This window comes from Salmo salar, chromosome 13 (genome assembly GCF_965601325.2).
Source record: "Salmo salar chromosome 13, fSalSal1, whole genome shotgun sequence".
Lineage (NCBI taxonomy): Eukaryota > Metazoa > Chordata > Actinopteri > Salmoniformes > Salmonidae > Salmo > Salmo salar.
Window position 1 is genome coordinate 29,023,737 of NC_138303.1, and position 14,983 is coordinate 29,038,719.

Consider the following 14,983-nt stretch of genomic DNA (forward strand, 5'->3'; position numbering starts at 1 on the left):
ATATACATATGAGATGAATAAAGCAAAAATATGTCAACATTTTTAAAGTGGCCAGTGATTTCAAGCTCTGCGGTTGCAGGTGGTGCTCTCAATTGTGCATCTGTAATAGTTTGTGAGGGTTTTAGGTGCCAAGCAATTTTTTCAGCCTCCTGAGGATGAAGAGGTGTTGTTGTGCCTTCTTCACCACACTGTCTGTGTAGGTGGACCATTTCAGATTGTCAGTGATGTGTATGCCAAGGAACTTCAAGCTTTCCACCTGCTCCACTGTGGTCTGGTCGATGAGGATAGGGGCGTGCTCACTCTGCTGTTTCTTGAAGTCCATGATCAGCTCCTTTGTTTTGTCGACATTGAGTGAGAGGTTATTTTCCTGGCACCACACTCCCAGGGCCAACCTTGATGATTGAGTTAGAGGCGTGCGTGGCCACGCAGTCATGAGTGAACAGGGAGTACAGGAGTTCGTTTCCCACGTGGGACCAGTACGGATTTTTTTTTTAATGAAATGTATGCATTCACTACTGTAAGTCGCTCTGGATAAGAGTGTCTGCTAAATGACTAAAATGTAAATGTAAGTCCAGGACCCAATTGTACAGGGTGTGGTTCAAACCCAGGGCCCCAAGCTTAATGATGAGCTTGGAGGGTACTATGGTGTTGAATGCTGAGCTATAGTCATTAGGTTCAGTTACCTTTGCTTTCTAAGGTACAGGAACAATGGTGGACATCTTGAAGCAAGTGGGGACAGCATACTAGGTTCAGGAATTAATTGAGTATGTCTGTAAACACTCCAGCCAGCTGGTCTGCGCATGCTCTGAGGATGCGGCTAGGGATGTCATCTGGGCCGGAACCTTGCGAGGGTTAACACGCTTAAATGTCTTACTCACATCGGCCACGGAGGAGAGCCCACAGTCCTTGGTAGCAGGCCGCGTTGGTGGCACTGTGTTATCCTCAAAGCGGGCGAAGAAGGTGTTTAGATTGTCCGGAAGCAAGAATTTGGTGTCCGCACGTGACTGGTTTTCCCTCTGTAGACCCTGCCACATACGTTTTGTGCCTGAGCCGTTGAATTGCGACTCCACTTTGTCTCTATACTGACGTTTTGCTTGTTTGATTGCCTTGCAGAGGGAATAACTCCACTGTTTGTATTCAGCCATATTCCCAGTCACCTTGCCATGGTTAAATGCAGTGGTTTGCGCTTTCAGTTTTGTGTGAATGCTGCCATCTATCTACGGTTTCTGGTTAGGGTAGGTTTTAATAGTCAGTGGGTACAACATCTCCTATACACTTCCTGATAAACTTAGTCACCTTATCCATGTATTCGTTGATGTTATTCTTACAGGTTACCTGGAACATATCCCAGTCCGTGTGACCAAAACAATGTTGAAGCGTGGATTCCGATTGGTCAGACTAGTGTTGAATAGTCCTTAGCACGGGTACTTCCTGTTTAAGTTTTTGCCTATAGGAAGGGAGGAGCAAAATGGAGTCGTGATCAGATTTGCCGAAGGGAGGGTGGAGGAGAGCCTTGTAGGCATTTTGAAAAGCTGAGTAGCAGTGGTCTAATGTGTTCTCAGAGCGGGTGCTACAGTCAATGTGTTGATAGAACTTCGGTTGCGTTTTCCTCAAATTTGCTTTGTTAAAATCCCCAGCTACAATAAATGCGGCCTCAGGATATGTGGTTTCCAGTTTGCATAAAGTCCAGTGAAGTTCTTTGACGGCTGTCGTGGTATTTGCTTGAGGGGGAATACACACAGCTGTGACTATAAACGAAGAGAATTCTCTTGGGAGGTAATACGGTCTGCATTTGATTGTGAGTTATTCTAGGTCGGGTGAAGAAAAGGACTTCAGTTTCTGTATGTTATCACCATCACACCATGAATGGTTAATCATGAAACATACACCCCCGCCTTTCTTCTTTCCGGAGAGTTCTTTATTTCTGTCTTCACAATATACTGAGAACCCAGCTGGCTGTATTGACAAAGACAGACAGTATATCCCGAGAGAGCCACGTTTCCGTGTAACAGAGTATGTTACAATCCCTGATGTCTCTCTGGAAGGAGATTCTCACCCTGAGCTCGTCTACCTTATTATCCAGAGACTGAACATTAGCGAGTAATATACTCGGAAGCGATGGATGGTGTGCGCGCCTCCTGAGTCGGAATAGAAGTCCACTCCGAATACCTCTTCGAATACCTCTTCTTCGCCAGTTGTGTTTTGGATCGGCCACTGGAATCAGTTCAATTGTCCTGGGGGGTACGAACAAAGAATCCAATTCGGGAAAGTCGTATTCCCGATCGTAATGCTGGTGAGTTACCGCTCTCAGCTCTCCAAAAGTTATTTCCGGCTGTATGTAATAACACAAACAAATTCCTGGGTTAATAATCTAAGAAATACCACACAAAAAAACTAAATACTGGAAAGTTGCTTAGGAGCTAGAAGCAGAGCTGCTCTATCTGCCAATGCCATCTATCTGCCAATGCCATTTTTTTCCATGTTTGATGGCTCGTCGGAGGTCCTAGCGGGCTTTGTCTGTGTCCGTGTACTGTTCCTTGAAAGCAGTAGCACTAGCCTTTAGCCCGGCACTCATATTGCCTGTAATCCATGGATTTTGGTTAGCGTATGTACGGTCACTGTGGCGACAACGTCGTCAATGCACTAATTGATGAAGCCTGTGACTGATGTGGTAAAATCCTCAACGTTATCGGATGAATCCTTGAACATATTCCAGTCTGTGCTAGCAAAGCAGTCTTGTAGCTTAGCATCCGCTTCGTCAGACTACTTCTGTACTGAGCTCGTCACTTGTACTTCCTGTTTGAGTTTTTGCTTGTAAACAGGAAGCAGGAGGATGAGGTCATGATCTGATTTGCCGAAGGGAGGGCGATGGAGGCCCTTGTATGCATTTCTGTGGGTAGACGTGTTGGTAAAAGTGGGGAAAAACACATTTCAGTCTCCCAGTGTTAAAGTCTCCGTTCAAAAAAAACGTCTGGGTGAGCGTTTTCTTGTTTGTTTATGGCCCTGTACAGCTCGTTGAGTGCCTGCTTAGTGACATTCTCATTTTGTGGTGGGATGTAGACAGCAATAATTATTACAGATAAACTCTCTTGGTAGATAAAAAGGTCTGCAATTTAACATGAGGTATTCTAGTTCAGGTGAGCAAAAGCTTGAGACTTCCTTCACACTTGAAACACAGAGTTCACTGTGTGGTCACGACGAAGCATGGTGAAACACTCCAGTTTTATGTCCATATCACTTATCAACCAAGTTACTGAAAAGCATAACATATTCATTTTTCACATCCCATCTTGTTGTCAAGTAACTGGACATTTGCCAATAAAACAGAGAGGAGTGCCGGACGATTTTCTCCATCTGACAAGGACTCCAGCCCTCCTCCTACTTGCCGGTCATAGGTGATAATGATGTGAGCTTTCTGTTCCAAAAAAGTAAGGATAAACACTAATAAAGTTACAAAATGGCAAAGTCGGGTTGGAGCACGTAAGATGTCGGCCATCTCCATCGGTGCCATCTGAACTGGTCTGTCTGGAGTTGTGGTGAGGAATGGGACTAACAATGAGAGCAGTTTTAAACTAGCAATACTTAAGCCTTTAATGGTTTTAGATATCCAGTTAATTATCCACACAAGTACACAAATAAGATACATGATAAAATAACAAAATAATGGGAAAATCGTGTTTAATAATTTGCAAACAACAAAATCTTGAATGTTAGAAAGACAATACACAGGGCATTAATCAGCAGTAAATACAGTAGTCCATACATTTTGGCAATTGTCAAACAACAGTGACAGATGTTTAACTTACATCTAGTGGAGTCATGTGACCTCCACATATGCAATGACAATTCTCCAAAGTTATGGTTTCCCCAACAAAGAGAAAGGTATAATATATTATGAATTACCCTGAATTCAAATATTTAATTCTATGTGAATTAGGACCTATATTACAAGGAAAATATGAGGGTATTAGATACAAACTACATCATTACCTTGCTATACAAATTAAGGCATTCACATGAACAAAAGTGAATATCAAAAACATTGAGACAATATTTAAATAGTAGAGGGGAGATGCAAGACCATGAGCACCTCTAAGATACTTCACAGTAGTTACAAGCAAGGTATTGGATTTTGGCAACACATTACTGGATATATTGGTTAGTTTTAGTTTGTTGGGAATGTGACAACTAGGATCGTGGTACAAGCCTAAAGACAAAGTATCACAAAAGCAATTTGGAATCATATGAAGAGTTGTTTGTTCCTGCTGACATATAGTATTAAGTTAGCAATTAGTGAACATTAACACGTCATTGTGCCACTTAGCCTGAAAAAATGCAAGTTTAGATTGATACTATTAGACGGGAGAAAATGTTTTGCTCAGTAGTCCTGTAAACGTGACTTGCTCCTGTGTCTCTTGGTTTACATAGCACGTGTTGCTGCTTTTGCTGACTGGTCAGTGAGTTAGTGAGATCCCTGTCTTTCAAACCATATGGCTCATTCACACAACTCACTGTGGTCTAAAGACCACCAACAAGCTTCAGATAACAGGAGTGAAAAGCCTCATCCTCAAGAGTATAGCTGTATTTGTGTAGTTGAGTGGAGATTTGGGTGTAGGCAAGGCAACACACTCATAACCCATTCTCTATTGCTAAAGAAAGCCTTAGAGTCCTGCAGGTTTGAGTGTCACTGCTCAAGGTAAACACAAGGGGGCAGCATTTGTTCTGATAGACTGATCTCTTTGTTGTCATTAGGAGGCAGTTTGTCCGATCAGGGTACTGTTCATAGGCTGATCTCATAAGCCAGGTGTCCATTGAAGGACAGATCTAATGGCCAGAGTAGTAGTTTGTAGGCACGAAGGGCATCTTGGTGACCACTGCCTTCACTGCCTTCTTCCTCACCTCCACCTGAATGGGAGTTCCATTCTTGGCATACGCCACATCCACGTAACCCATGGCAACGTTCTGCTTCAGGCAGGGGGAGGGGCAACCACTGGTGACCTCACCTGAAGAAAAAAAAAACTGATGAAAAGAAAGCTGAATCTAATCTCAACAGCAATCCACACACAGCTACATTTCTATGGAACAGTGTCACATTTGGGCCTAAATAACACTACAGTGTAGGCCTACTTACAAAGACAAACAATAACAGACAATCAAACCAGGCCTGGTATCCTGATCCTAAGTAGGCATAATCAAACTTTTACGTATGATTATTCAGATCTTGTATCTTGTAATAGCTAGTAGAGATCCTCTAACTGACCTATGATCTTTCCCTCTGGGCTGAGAATGGGGGTGTGCTGTCTGACAGGGGGTCCCGTGGACACCAAGCCCACACGCTTCCTCGTCGTTTTTGCCTTTATCTGGGGGACAATGATCTCAGCACCGGGGAAATCCTTCGCCTGACGACGCCGCTTCCCTGCAAGACAAACAACCCAATTGACTGACAGACAAGACAGACAAGACAGACAAGACAGACAAGACAGACAGACACTATAAGGGAGTGTATAATAATGACCTATGGTCCACACCAGTGTCGCCTCCACAGGGGTGGTGGTCTCATCGATGTCGTTACCATAGAGACAGAGGCCTGCCTCCAGCCTCAGACTGTCTCGCGCCCCCAATCCGGCCAGCTTGACCTCACTGTTGGCCAACAGGCGCTCCGTCAGGGCCACCACACCAGATTTAGGCACTGAGATCTGAATAGGAGGATGAGGAGGAAATTACTAACACAATTTTGCAACACAACGAAAGAAACACATTCTTTTTTACAAATGCCAATTGCTTTCAGACAAAGGATTCTTGAAAGAAATGCACAGAGCACAGAAAAATATCCATCTCTACTGAAGTACAAAGAAAAAGAGAGTGAAAGGCACACCTCCACTCCGTCTTCTCCAGTGTAGCCACAGCGGGTCACCCTGCAGCCCTGGATCCCAAACACAGTGGCCAGAGTGCTGGTCATAAAGGTCAACTTGCTGAGGTCATCTGTCAATCCCGGCTGGAGCACCTTGGACATGGAGGGACCTGAGGTGGACATGTACAGGGTCATATTCTCTAGTACACATAGCAGCAAAATGATTTGCAACGGAAAACGAAAATATCTTATGGGACAAGTTCAGGTAGTTCCTCCCTGTTTCTGTTGGGTACCTAATGAATACGACCAAGGTCAAATCAAATCAACGTTTATTTGTCACATGCGCCGAATACAACAGGTGTAGACCTTACCATGAAATGCTTACTTACAAGCTCTTAACCAACAATGCTGTTGAAGAAATAGAGTTAAGAAAATATTTATTAAATAAAATTTAAAAAAATAAAATAATAAAATAGTAACATGAAAATTACATAACAATAACGAGGCTTTATACAGGGGTTACCGATACAGGGGTTACCGGTACCGAGTCAATGTGCGGAGGTACAGGTTAGTCAAGGTAATTTGTAAAGTGACTAGAGGTCGACCGATTAATCGGCATGGCCGATTAATTAGGGCCGATCTCGGGTTTTCATAACAATTGGTTATCTGCATTTTTGGACGCCGATTATGGCCGATTACATTGCACTCCACGGGGAAACTGCGTGGCAGGCTGACCACCTGTTACGCGAGTGCAGCAAGGAGCCAAAGTAAATTGCTGGCTAGCATTAAACTTAGCTTATAAAAAACAATCAATCTTCACGTAATCACTAGTTAACTATACACGGTTGATGATATTACTAGGTTATATAGCTTGTCCTGCGTTGCATATAATCATTGCGGTGCCTGTTAATTTATCATCGAATCACAGCCTACTCCGCCAATTGGGGGATGATTTAACAAAAGCGCATTCGTGAAAAAAGCACAATCGTTGCACGAATGTACCTAACCATAAACATCAATGCCTTTCTTAAAATCAATACACAGAAGTATATTTTTTTAAACCTGCATATTTAGTTAAAAGAAATTCATGTTAGCAGGCAATATTAACTAGGAAAATTGTGTCACTTCTCTTGCGTTCATTGCACGCAGACTCAGGGTATACACAACAGTTTGGGTCACCTGGCTCATTGCGAACTAATTTGCCAGAATTTGCCATAAATATGACATAACATTGAAGGTTGTGCAATGTAACAGCAATATTTAGACTTAGGGATGCCACCCGTTTGATAAAATACGAAACGGTTCCGTAATTCACTGAAAGAATAAACGTTTTGTTTTCAAAATTATAGTTTACGGATTTTACCATATTAATGACCAAAGGCTCGTATTTCTGTGTTTATTATGTTATAATTAAGTCTATGATTTGATAATTGATAGAGCAGTCTGACTGAGCAGGCCCGTAAGGCTCGTAAGCATTCATTCAAACTTTACTGCATTTGCCAGCAGCTCTTAGCAATGCTTGAAGCACAGCGCTGTTTATGACTTCAAGCCTATCAACTCCTGAGATTAGGCTGGCAATGCTAAAGTACCTATTAGAACATCCAATAGTCAAAGGTATATGAAATACAAATGGTAGAGAGAGAAATAGTCGACGTGTAATAATTCCTATAATAACTACAACCTAAAACTTCTTAACTGGGAATATTGAAGAACTGGGAATATTGAACCACCAGCTTTCATATGTTCTGAGCAAGGAACTTAAACGTTACCATAAATTCCAGACTATAAGCCGCAACTTTTTTCCCACGCTTTGAACTTCGCGGCTTAAACAATGACGCGGCTAATATATGGATTTTTCCCGCTTTCAAATTTGTGGGTCCTGACAGCGTGGAGCATTGTCAAAAAATCCACTATCATCAACGGGTTTCGAAAGGCTGGACTGCTGCGTGTTGAAGAGGGCTCAATGGGGGATTTGCCTCCGGATGAAAGTGACGAGAGCGACAATGAAAACGATCCAATATCGGATGAAGCAATTCTGAGGCTATTCAACTCCGACACCGAAGGAGATGGTTTCAGTGCACAGGAGGAGGAAGATAGTGACCAATGACTTTCTTGTTAGGCTACTGTTTACTGCTAATTTTTTATTTTTTGTTACAAGCCGTGTTTCATTAAAGCCTATTTATTTTTGTTACAAGCCGTGTTTCGTTAAAGCCTATTTATTTTTGTTACAAGCCGTGCTTCGTTAAAGCCTATTTATTTTTGTTACAAGCCGTGCTTCGTTAAAGCCTATTTATTTTTGTTACAAGCCGTGTTTCGTTAAAGCCTATTTATTTTTGTTACAAGCCGTGTTTCGTTAAAGCCTGTGTAAAGTTCATTTGTTTCAATGTACCGGTAGGCACCTGCGGCTTATAGACATGTGCGGCTTATTTATGTTCAAACTAATATTTTTTTTTTCATTCAGTGGGTGCGGCTTATATTCAGGTGCGCTTAATAGTCCGGAAATTACGGTAGTTTTTTTACATGGCACATATTGCACTTTTACTTTCTTCTCCAACACTGTGTTTTTGCATTATTTAAACCAAATTGAGCATGTTTTATTATTTATTTGTGACTAAATAGATTTTATTTATGTATAATATTAAGTTAAAATAAAAGTGTTCATTGTTAATTCAGTATTGTTGTAATAGTCATTATTACAAATTATTTTTATATATATATATATATATATATATATATATATATATATATATATATATATATATATAAAAATCAGCCGATTAATCCGTATCCGCTTTTTTTGGTCCTCCGATAATCGGCCGACCTCTAAAAGTGACCATGCATAGATAATAAACAGCGGGTAGCAGCAGTGTAAAAACAAAAAGGGGGGGGTACTTTCATCAATGCAAAGGGTCATCAAGGTGAAGGGTGGCTACTTTGAAGGACCTCAAATATAAAATATATTTTCATTTGTTTAACACTTTTTTGGTTACTAAATGATTCCATATGTGTTATTTCATTGATGTCTTCACTATTATTCTACAATGTAGAAAATAGTAAAAATAAAGAAAACTTTTGAATGAGTATGTGTCCAAACTTTTAACTGGTACTGTATATTGAGTAGAACTGACGTTGCCATAAGAGAACTTACCTTGAACGGCAATCAGACATTCCTCCAGAAACTCCAGCTCCACATCGTGACCTGCTGCTTTGAACTTGGCTAGTCTAGCCTACATTAACACAGAAAGGATCAGATATATGAAACACAAACAGACATGACATTTCATCAAAGCATTACAAATCCATCCAAAACTTGGAATGATGGTCGTTAAACACATGAGGTTTGTGGACTACTGACCTTCATGTTGGCAGAGTCCTTGTCTGCACAGCCAGCATTGGACACCACGTAGAGGTAGCCTTGGTCTGTCTTGGTGACGATAAGATCATCATTTATTCCTCCCTTGTCATTGGTGAAGAGGGTGAGCGTGCCCTGGAGATAAAAGTGTGAGAAGAGTGTGTCGGTGTGTGGGAGAATTAAGTGCATGCGCGTGTGTCTTTGCTTGCAGGCATTTGTCTCACCTGGTTGTCCTTCAGCTCTGCTATATCTCCAACGATCATAGACTCTATAAACTTGACTCTGTCTCTTCCGTGGACTTTGCTCTGTTTGAGAGACACACAACGGATGGTATAGCCAATACAATGAGCACACAATATCTAACCATGCAAATTTGCTAAATGAAATCCCTCTCACCTGTAGCATGTGGCTGACGTCGAAGATGGAGCAGTGCTGGCGAGTGTGCATATGGGAGTGGATGTGGCTGTCTTTGTACTGGACAGGCATGCTCCAGCCAGCAAACTCCACCATCTTACCCCCCTGGTCCCGATGGAAGTCAAACAGAGCTGTCTTCCTCATAGAGGCCTGGCTCAGGAAGAAAACACTCTGTCATTATTGTTGAAAACATATGCTGCCACACTGCTGTACCGTCATTACTGTAATGGTTTCAGTAATGTAAAAGTCATAGCCTGGTCGCCAGTCTGTTTCTGCCCTCCTGCCAACTTCTTATGGTATTGGCATGCCAATGGAGTAGACAAAAGCACAAACAGATCTGGGACCAGACTAGTAAAGGCATGGAAGTTCATGTAATTCATGTAACTGATTCATACAACTGATTGTCCTATCATTGTAGGTGAGAACTCATTAGTGTGAAGAGGGCAACAGCAGGTCTGACTTGAAATATTAATGTTTTCATCATAACCATAACAAATGCAGGTCCTATAATAGATAACAGTATTAACGTTGGTGATAAATTTGCCTCTTTCAACAGCCGCAGTGTGCAGTATAAGTCTGGTGTGCGATATAAATACAATGTACCCAAGTTATTATGCAGACTTCTTCTACTACAACCAGTCACTTTTAACCTTTAACCCAGCCACTGCTTGCTCTTATCAGTGAGCCATGCACTTTGGGGGCCGATGTTGGCCTGCTTACAGGTCTAGTATTTTGTGAAACAAGTCCAAAGTCATCTCTCTCGCTCTCTCTCTCTCTGCGTAGTCTAAACGAACACTGCTAACTAATCTCTACTGCTTGATGGGAACGATGTGCTAAGTGTTCAGGGTGCCTACCTGTTCTTATTCATCTGCTGTAAAGAGTGAACAATAGGCATACATACAGTGCCTTCGGAAAGTATTCAGACCCCTTGACTTTTTCCACATTTTGTTACATTACAGCTAGGGTTGCACATTTTGGGGAATATTCAGAGGTGGAAACTTTCAGCGGGAATTAACGTAAATATATGCAAATTAATATGAATACCATTTAAATGTAGATGTTTTTGCATTGGATATATTTACCATATCATATAGAGACAGAAATATAAACCTTTTACCTTATCATAAGAAGACATAATTGCAAATGATTAAATCCTTCCAATAGAAATTTTAAAAAACTATTTAGTTACGAATTGAACTTCAATTAAATGAGTTGACTCTTCACATGGGATGATTTCACTGAACAACAAAAGAAAGGGAATACTGAATGATCCCCAATGATCCATCGCATCTCCCAAAAACGTTTTCAACATACATCTGTAAAATGATAGTCTAGAAACTAAAGCTTTGGTTGTCTTCCTCTCAGGCTTCCATGTCTTCTCCGTGGACCTCCTCAATGTCCACCTCTTGAACATCAGACTCTGAGGCCTCATCTTCACTGTCACTTTCCAACTGTGTTGAGGATGGCTCGTTGTCAGGCTCAAAAAGCCTAACATTTGCCCGGATGGGCACCAAATTTTCAACTCTTGTATTGGTCAGCATGTTGTGTGCTTTGGTGTGTGTGTGTGTTCCCAAACAAGGACCAGTTGCGCTCTGAGGCTGCTGATGTTGGTGGGATTTGAAAGATGATGGAGGCAACAGGGGAAAGAGCCTCAGATCCATAAAGTCCCTTCCACCAGGTGGCTGAACATCAGACAGGATTGAATTGTCTCCCTCAATCCGTGCAATGGCTACTGCTATAGGTTTCAGGAGTTTCAGGCTGCTTACCACTCTCCCAAAATACATCATCCAGGAGGATCCTCTTGATGGGGCTGTCCATATCGACAGACTGGGATATGGCCATTTCTTGGAGACTCCTTCCCCTCCAGGAGACTGTCAAACATGATGACACCACCACCCCAACGGGTGTTGCTGGGCAACTTCAATGTGGTGCTCTTATTCTTCTCACTTTGCATGGTGAGGTAGATTACTGCTATAACTTGATGACCCTTCACATACCTAACCATTTCCTTGGCTCTCTTGTAGAGTGTATCCATTGTTTTCAGTGCCATGATGTCATTGAGGAGCAGATTCAATGCATGAGCAGCACAACCAATGGGTGTTATGTGAGGGTAGGACTCCTCCACTTTAGACCAAGCAGCCTTCATGTTCGCAGCATTGTCTGTCACCAGTGCAAATACCTTCTGTGGTCCAAGGTCATTGATGACTGCCTTCAGCCCATCTGCAATGTAGAGACCGGTGTGTCTGTTGTCCCTTGTGTCTGTGCTCTTGTAGAATACTGGTTGAGGGGTGGATATGATGTAGTTAATTATTCCTTGCCCACAAACATTCGACTACCCATCAGAGATGATTGCAATACAGTCTGCTTTCTCTATGATTTGCTTGACATTCACTTGAACTCTGTTGAACTCTGCATCCAGCAAATGAGTAGATAAAGCATGTCTGGTTGGAGTGCTGTATGCTGGGCGAAGAACATTCAGAAATCTCTTCCAATACACATTGCCTGTGAGTATGCGGCGAACCAGTTGCATACACAGCTTGTGCAAGACATTCATCAGCATTTCTCTGACTAAGTTCCTCCAGTGAGTCAAAAAAACCTCTGATTCCAGGAGGACCATGAGCTGTTGCTATCGATAAGGTGTCTGATTCATCATTTTCACCTCTAATAGATGTAGAGGGACTTTTGTCAGAGGTTGCTTGTTGTGAGTGCTGAGGGAACTTTATGCACTTGGCCAGATGATTCTGCATCTTTGTTGCATTCTTCGCACATGATTTGGCACTGTATTCGCAAATGTACACAGCTTTTCCTTCTACATTAGCTGCAGTGAAATGTCTCCACACATCAGATAGTGCCCGTGGCATTTTCCTGTAAAGATTAGAGAAAGAAATAGTAAAAAAATAAACAATTCCATGTACAGATAAATAGTTAAGCAGTTTGATTAAACAACTCCTTTGTAAGATAAATGTTTTAAAATGAAACATGTATGGCAACAGGTGAATTAACACTCCTCAGTTAGCAGGCTCAAGCAAGCTCAAAACCACATGGTAGCAAAAACTAACCAGCAGAAATTGTTAACAAATTAGAAATGATTTAAACACTGTAGGCTACTATTTACTAGTTAACAAAAAATCATGTGTCATGTAAAATATATTCACCCCACCCAGTATTGTACTCAAAACTTACCAGAAAGCATGTAAAATTGATTAAAATTGATTAAAATTTAAATAAATCTCTGCATTCTACACACAATACCCCATAACGACAAAGCAAAAATGATTAGGATTATTAAATTAAAGGATTAATACCTTATTTACATAAGTATTCAGCCCCTTTGCTATGAGACTCGAAATTGAGCTCAGGTGCATCATGATTTCATTGATCATCCTTGAGATGTTTCTACAACTTGATTGGAGTCCACCTGTGGTAAATTCTATTGATTGGACATGAGTTGGAAGGGCACACACCTGTCTATATAAGGTCCCACAGTTGACAGTGCATGTCACAACAAAAACCAAGCCATGAGGTCGAAGGAATTGTCCATAGAGCTCTGAGACAGGATTGAGTCGAGGCACAGATCTGGGGAAGGTTACCAAAAAATGTCTGCAGCATTGAAGGTCAGCAAGAACACAGTGGCATCCATCATTCTTAAATGGAAGTTGTTTGGAACCATCAAGATTCTTCCTAGAGCTGGTCGCCCGGCCAAACAGAGCAATCAGGGCCTTGGTCAGAGAGATGAATAGTGCAAAGTACAGAGAGATCCTTGATGAAAACCTGCTCCAGAGCGTTCAGGACCTCAGACTTGGGCGAAGGACAATGACCCTAAGCCCACTGACAAGACAACGCAGGAGTGGCTGCGGGACAAGTCTCTGAATGTCCTTGAGTGGGCCAACCAGAGCCCAGACTTAAAACCGATCTAATATCTCTGAAGAGACTTGAAAATAGCTGTGCAGCAACACTCCCCATCCAACCTGACCGAACTTGAGCAGATCTGCAGAGAAGAATGGGAGAAACTCCCCAAATACAGGTGTGTCAAGCTTGTATTGGCACACCTGTACAACAACGATGATTTAATCAATTTTAGAACAAGGCTGTAACCTACCAAAAATGTGGAAAAAGTCAAGGGATATGAATACTTCCTGAAGGCACTGTACATTCTTTACTACTGTAAATGGCAGCGCGAGGCGTAAACAAGGTCTTAATAAAATACTATATCCCACTCTGAAGTGATTAACATCAACCTCAAACTGTTTCAAATGGATAGTAACAGTCCAAGGTCCATTCCTGTAAAGAATCCTGACCTGCAGTGGGCCAAGACATTACACTACACTACATTTGACAGTAAATCAGGAAGTCTTCAGCAGCCTAAACTATTCAATGAAATCTCACTAGAACCGAGAAGAGTATGAATGGAAGATGGTGTTCATTCAATAGACTAGTTCTAGAGATGGGGGATCTGAGGCAGACCTATCTATACCCTGACAAGCCACTCATGCTTTTAATAAAACCATAATCTGCAGCAGCCAGTCAAGCGAGGCGATCTGTGCGGGCTCGGGGGCATTCTGCGGGGACAGATGTAGATTTGATTTGCATGACCAAGCGTGCCACAAATTAGAGGAGCAAATGGGCAAGCGCAATATGATCGCCGTTCTGTCATATTGCAATAGCTTATGCATCAAAATAAGAACAAAATCGAGGTTTGACGACTAAATACATCTAAAACATATGAAAAAATAAACAAATTACGTTCTGAAGGATCTGAAACAATAAATATTCAATATTTCCCAGCACTAATGGACAAATCCCTTAGAATTGCTACGTTTTGGGTCGGTTTTAGTGAGCAGCAGGAATTTGTCCTCGAGGTTGATAGAACAGTACCTCTGAACTTGAAGCATGCCTCTCCTGCCTCCCCGCTATTCCGAGTCCAACGCCACGTACACACTCCCTCGGAACTCGGAAACCGAATCCGAACCCGCGGCCGCCAGATAGAATCCGAGTCCACATCGTATATTCCTTGCAGACGAGATCCAAAACTTCACGTAACATAAACACCTCGCTGTCGTCAACAGTTTGGACTCCGCACTCCGAATTGTGCTTTCTCTGTAAAACAGCGACCCTGGCCACAGCAATGTATTTCGGGAAATGTAGTTGATGAAATTACACATTTTTCAAACATTGTAGGAAAACTCACTACACAGGCAGGCCTGTTTGTTGCACATGTTCTGTGTCAATACTAAATGTTGCTGTCATATGAACAAATAAATATATAATCAACTATTTGTTTCTACACTTTTCTTCATTTTTTCTTTCTTTCGGTCTTTCTTTCATTCTTTCTTTTTTCTTTCTTTCTATACATACATATTATGCAT

General features: G+C 41.8%; 1 protein-coding gene across 1 annotated transcript; it reads right to left on the bottom strand.

Moving 5' to 3' along the window:
• Positions 1 to 3,951: 3,951 nt before the first annotated feature.
• On the bottom strand, positions 3,952 to 14,742 carry amt (aminomethyltransferase). The gene is made up of 9 exons (XM_014135160.3): positions 14,493 to 14,742; positions 9,600 to 9,767; positions 9,428 to 9,508; positions 9,207 to 9,338; positions 9,000 to 9,078; positions 5,876 to 6,021; positions 5,516 to 5,696; positions 5,261 to 5,416; positions 3,952 to 5,003 (listed from the first exon to the last, which is right to left on the bottom strand). Exons 1-9 carry the CDS (start codon positions 14,658 to 14,660, stop codon positions 4,825 to 4,827), a joined length of 1,290 nt encoding a protein of 429 aa, XP_013990635.1. The 5' UTR covers positions 14,661 to 14,742; the 3' UTR covers positions 3,952 to 4,824.
• Positions 14,743 to 14,983: the final 241 nt, after the last annotated feature.